The 6,424-nt window shown below is 41.0% G+C and overlaps 1 protein-coding gene across 1 annotated transcript in view; it reads right to left on the bottom strand.

Moving 5' to 3' along the window:
- The window catches only part of LOC111964610 (E3 ubiquitin-protein ligase HACE1), a 34,109-nt gene that overhangs the window by 24,648 nt on the left and 3,037 nt on the right, over nt 1-6,424 (bottom strand). Inside the window, 6 exon segments of the mRNA XM_070443791.1 lie at nt 216-298; nt 631-762; nt 973-1,048; nt 1,260-1,364; nt 1,635-1,724; nt 1,858-1,912. Of these exon segments, the coding sequence (XP_070299892.1) occupies nt 216-298; nt 631-762; nt 973-1,048; nt 1,260-1,364; nt 1,635-1,724; nt 1,858-1,912 (541 nt within the window).

Genomic DNA, 6,424 nt, shown 5'->3' with positions numbered 1-6,424 from the left:
CCAATAACTCCTCCTCCCATTAATAGCCTTGTACAATGCCGTGAAATATATGTTTACAGCCACACTGAATCAATACAACACCTTTGCATTTCAATTCCCGAACCAATGTGTTACAAAGTATAGTTCATACTCCATCTACAATTCTAAGTGGACAATAGGAAGAAGGATGAGAGGAAGTATCGCATCATCATTCCTGTACTAGTGTACGTAGTGACCTGCAGGCGAAGTAGAGGGGTGTGGCCCCAGAGCAGTTAGGTCTGTTGATGTCCGCTCCACTGTCCAGCAGGCACTGCACCGTCTGATGATGTCATCGACCACACACAGGCAAATGAGGAAGAGGGAAAGTGAGAAGAGAAACAAACCCATCATCCAGACTACTGTCTGGTATTCATCATGTTATTCACCATGGAACTTATCATGAAGTTATGATTAATAAACTTTGAAACTTGATTAWGTAACACTGACAAAGGTTCCAAATTAACACAATCCTTTTACGACTACTGAGATATAAAAAATGACACCTGTTCTGTACACTCACAGCCTTGTMTCTATGATGAACACTGAACAGTGTATGGAAATGTTGGTACTTCCATACAGGTCTTGGTTGAAATATGCGTGTTATCTACTCACAGTCTTGTGTCCGTTCTGGCAGGCTACATGAAGGGCGGTCTGTCCCATGGCATCCTCTACATCCACATTAGTCACATGCTGCACCAGGTCATGAAGCAGCTCAGTCCGCCCGTTCACAGCCAACCAATGGATCTAGAGGAGGAGGAGGAGGATGAGGGCTGTAGTAAAGCATTAACATAAGTAAACCCTGTATACACACCTTTTTATTGTTTTAATGGCATATACTGTACGCAGTCTTGAACTGCGTTCACCATTTTTAATAGCACTACATCCCTGAGATATGACAAGAATTTAACAGCACTACTGGTCTGTCTATACACATGACTTCACAGTGATACTCACAGCTGTCAGTCCCTCATTGTTGCAGATGTTCACATCTGCATTGTATTCTAGTAGTCTTCCCATACACTTTTTCTGTCTATAGGGAGGAAAGATGAGGAGGGTGGATTCTTTAGTATCAGATATAATACGGTAAACATTATCACTATCATCAACATCACTAAACCATGTTCACTGGGCTGGCAGGGATCTGTGATCGTCATGTAAAAGGTGTATTCTTCCTCCCTGCCAAAGGGGGGCAGCAGAGTACTATAGTGAGTGTGCAGTAATGTCTATGTACAGTATCCTACCCGTTTCTGGCAGCCAGGTGCAGAGGGGTGCAGCCTGAGATGTCCTGGTAGTTAGGGTTRGCTCCTCTCTTTAGCAGTAGAACCAGGCACTCCACTGATCCACAGCTACAACACAATAACCAACACGTTCACAAGCACCGCAATACACAAATAGATGTAGCGTACACACAGAAAGACACACACCCACACAGAAAGACACACACCCACAGAGACCCACCAAGACCCACAGAGACACATCACACCAGATACTGAGTTTCATCAGAGACACCACTGTGATAAAAATAGATGCTGGAGAGATTAGGCTGTCTGGTTGGTTTCTAACAAAACAATGGAACAATTAGAACAATCAGTGCTAAAAATGTAAACATTCCTTACTTGGTAGCAATGTGAAGTAGACTTCTCTTGACTCGTCCGAAAGCGTAGTTCACATCAAACTTGGAGTTGAGGAGTAATTCAGAAACCGACCTTCAAGTACAAGACAGACATGTCAGATAATTAATATACAGGGAACCAATGTTGACAACTTCCACTGTCTCTCTCTCTCTCACACATAAGACACACACACATAAGGCACACARACACAGAGAGAGAGTCATACCTGTGCTGGTCAGCCATAACCATTGGCATGAGTGTGTAGACGGCGGTTTCATTGTCTGTGAGGGGAGCAACAGGGAGAGGGTGTGTCAATGATAATTGTGAAATTAAAGAACAAAGACCTTCCTCTGCTAAAATCAGTATTCTTAGTTCTCGAGAGCTCAGTATTCTTAGCGCTCTCTATGTAGAAGCTACTGACTCATACTTAGGGCCGTCATAACTACTGATGTACAACCACTATCAGTGACTGCACTTCCTTCAAACCAGACACTATCAGCTGGGCTGTCAAAATGGATTGCACAATGTAGCGCCTCAGACTCAAGAATGTACTTCCTGTACAAGACAAAACACGCACTTCCTGTACGAGACAAAACACGCACTTCCTGTACAAGACAAAACACGCACTTCCTGTACGAGACAAAACACGCACTTCCTGTACAAGACAAAACACGTTTCTGTTTCCTACTCCAATAGATCTCGAGTTCAACTCAAAGGTAATGTTGTTGCTGTTGTCAGACATGGACACGGAACTTATACAGATTTACTTAATTTTGATTTTTGTCTGCCTGTTTGACTGCGTTTGGAGCCTGTGGATACTGAAGGAAAACGGAACAAAACTGAGGTTTTTTTGGATATAAAGAGACTTTATCGAAAAAAGCGAAACATTTAGCTAAATTAATGTCTGCTGAGTGTAACCATATGAAGATCGAATCAAATTGGTTAATTTGAGTATTTTAATTTTTTTATCTCTATTTCTGATTCTTGTGTAACTCTTCCTATCTTGGCTTGTCATGTTACTGTTGTTTAATGATTTTCTATCTGTTGGCATTATCGTTCTCAAAATAATCGCAAGGTTATTGCTTGTTCGCCGTAAAAGCATTTTAAATTCTAACACCATATGTAGTTTGGATTTCACAAGAAGTTAATTCTTTTAAACCTATGTAAAGAAGGATATGTTTTGTTTATCTGAATTTTATATACATGAGTGTTTTCAAATGTATTTTGTGGCGCCCAGCAGTTCTGACTGCTGTTTGGAAGATGGATGGGTACAGCTAACGTTCTCGACAAATACCCAAGAAAGAGGTTAATTGAACTCTAAAACATTCTGTGGCTCCATAATTTCTTAATAGAGGCTGGTTAATTAGAACTTATCCTCTGCAGCATGATGGTATCACTGATATGTTCCTATCCTTTCCGTGTTGGTGTTCCAATCATGAGAGCCATTTTCATCATAGCGCTGGGATTGGTTTTTGCGAGCTGCAAATTTTTCGAATTGACTGACCTTCAGTTCTTAAAGTATGAGACTGTCGGTTTCTTTTGCTTTGAGCTGTTCTTGTCCACAATATGGACTAAAATGGGATGTCTAATTTACCAAATAAGGAATGATATTCTTTGTGATAACATACCTTACACTCTGTCACAAACAACAGAGTTCTGATGATGGACTCAAATGCATTAAGGAAATAAAATTTGAAATGCATTTCCATGTGGACTACCTCATGAATCCTGGTGGAGAGAATACTGAACAATATTGTAATTGTGCAATGCGGCATCAGGCCAAAGGTTGGCTACTTTGAAGAATCTCCAAATATATTTTGTAGTTTAGTTTTAACAACTAATTTTGGGAGAAGGAGTTATTTCAAAAATATGTTTGATGTACTCACCATTATTCTACATTGTAGTAATTTATAAGTAAAATATTAAAATAAAACCCATTGATAATGAGTTAGTGTGTATTAGACCTGAACCTTGTTTTGTGATCAAGTCTGTCAAAGAAGGCTAAAGCAGGCTTCTTCTATTCTAATGGATCATGTACTTCTCCCCATCTTAAGACTACTGTTTATCAATATGTTTGACCATGACAGTATCAATCATAGGTACTCCAACAAGCATTCTTTATTGTCATCTCAACTTGTCTCAATTTTTCATCTGATTAATTATTTATTACAAAAAAGATATTAGTTGAGAAGTTTAGCTGTTAGGTGTGATATGTATTTGTTCCCTATAATTACAATATGTGCTTTAGAAAAAATAGGAAAAGACTAAGAATGTTATTCTCATTGCCAGCCACTCTAACTTAAACTGGAACCTCTTTTGTTAAGTGTTGTTAGTCAAATTTCAGTCGCTTTTTTAGTAAGCTGTTGAGTCCTATTCCGCATACATAGACACTCTGGCTTTCCTCAAAGCCGAAGTAGCAATTACATTAGTATTAAATGATTAAGAAAAATAAGTAATGGGTCCTAACAGAGAGGAGCTGCAGCTTGAGGAGGAGGTGAGGGGAATGTGCGCATAGGAGGATGAGATGCGCTTCTGTCTGGATAGTAATAGAGCTTAGTGTAAACAGTAGAGATGTAAGACCCATGTTATACACACCTTTTATTGTTTTAATGGCATAAACTGGACGCAGTCTTGAACTCTGCGTTCACCATTTTTAATAGCACTACATCCCTGTAGATACTGACAAGAATTTAACAGCACTACTCTGGTCTGTCTATACACCATGACTTCACAGTGATAACTCACAGCTGTCAGTCCCTCATTGTTGCAGATGTTCACATCTGCATTGTATTCTAGTAGTCTTCCCATACACTTTTTCTGTCTATAGGAGGAAAGATGAGGGAGGGGATCTTTGTATAGATATAATACGGTAAACATTATCACTATCATCAACATCACTAAACTGTTCACTGGGCTGGCAGGGATCTGTATCGTCATGTAAAAAGGTTGTATTCTCTCCGCCCACAAGAGGGGCAGCAGATACGAGTACTATAGTGAGTGTGCAGTAATGTCTATGTACAGTATCCTACCCGTTTCTGGCAGCCAGGTGCAGAGGGGTGCAGCCTGAGATGTCTGGTAGGTTAGGGTTGCTCCTCTCTTTAGCAGTAGAACAGGCACTCCACTGATCCACAGCTACAACACAATAACCAACACGTTCACAAGCACCGCAATACACAAATAGAATGTAGAGTCACACACCACACAGCACAGAAAGACACACACCCACAAAGACCCACAGAGACACAATCACACCAGATACTGAGTTTCATCAGAGACACCACTGTGATAAAAATAGATGCTGGAGAGATTAGGCTGTCTGGTTGTGTTTCTAACAAAACATAATGAAACAATTAGAACAATCAGTGATAAAAATTAAAACATTCCTTACTTGGCCAGCAATGTGAAGTAGACTTCTCTTGACTCGTCCGAAAGCGTAGTTCCATCAAACTTGGAGTTTGAGGAGTAATTCAGAAACCGACCTTCAAGTACAAGACAGACATGTCAGATAATTAATATACAGGGAAACCAATGTTGACAACTTCCACTGTCTCTCTCTCTCTCTCACACATAAGACACACACACATAAGGCACACATACACAGAGAGAGAGTCATACCTGTGCTGGTCAGCCATAAACCATTGGCATGAGTGTGTAGACGGCGGTTTCATTGTCTGTGAGGGAGCAACAGGGGAGGGTGTGTCAATGATAATTGTGAAATTAGTAAAGAACAAAGACCTTCCTCTGCTAAAATCAGTTATTCTAGTTCGTCAGAGCTCAGTATTCTTAGCCTCTCTATGTAGAAGCTACTGACTCAGTACCTTTAGGGCTCACACACGACTAACTAACTGAGAGTAACAAAAGCCACATGTCAAGTGGACATGACGAACTATCACTCCAAGACCAGACACTACTCTGCGGGAAGGTCTGAGCGCTATCCACTCAAAATGGATTGCACAAATGTGGAGCGCCTCTCAGAACTAACAAATAAAAAATGTCTTACACTGTTCCACCACGATACAAGCCACACGCACGACTTCCCTCGAGTTATCGAGTTAACAAAACCGCAACTTCCTTGTACCAAGAAACAAAAAAGCACGCCAGATATAGCCAGTGTACCGGACACACCAAATAACATCGCCACTTCCACTGTACAAAGAGCAACAAACAATACAGATTCATGGTTGCTGAACACTCCCAAATAAGTGCATTCCTCCCCGAGATTTTCATAAATCCAAAACAGCGTAATGTTTGTGCCTCGTGGCCAGAACCATGGACCACGCGGAGGGTAATGGTATACACCATTCATTGGCGGAATATAATGTGTGCTGTGCAGATTTCGGACCCACCGTGAGCGAGATACAATCAGACTGGCTCTGCTCGGATATAATGGGTGTAGTTCTGTTTGTAAAACTATGTGACATCGAGGGCTTTTCGCCGACTGTGACGAGCCTCGAGCGGAACTATTACCTTGGTGGTTTGCCTGTGTCAGACATGGGGACCCACATATTACACTATTTTTTCAAATTAACTCAGCGTGCCCACCGGGAGTTAGGTCAAACTATCAAAGTGTATGTTTGCTTGTGTGGAAAATGACAACTCACATCCGAGACACATGGTAAGCTATAATTGTCGTTGCTGTTGTTAGGAATGGACACGGAGGTACCAGCCAGACGACGATTTTGACTAATGTTGTCTTGGCTCTGTTGTCAGACATGGACACGAGTTAACAGCGGTTAATATATGTTGTTTGTTTGTTAACATTAGGACAGCAAACCATCCCCTCTGGCCAGCGA

Source organism: Salvelinus sp. IW2-2015, linkage group LG6.1 (genome assembly GCF_002910315.2).
Source record: "Salvelinus sp. IW2-2015 linkage group LG6.1, ASM291031v2, whole genome shotgun sequence".
Taxonomy (NCBI): domain Eukaryota; kingdom Metazoa; phylum Chordata; class Actinopteri; order Salmoniformes; family Salmonidae; genus Salvelinus; species Salvelinus sp. IW2-2015.
The sequence above is the reverse complement of the archived record's forward strand: the minus strand, read 5'-3'. Positions and strand labels throughout refer to the sequence as shown.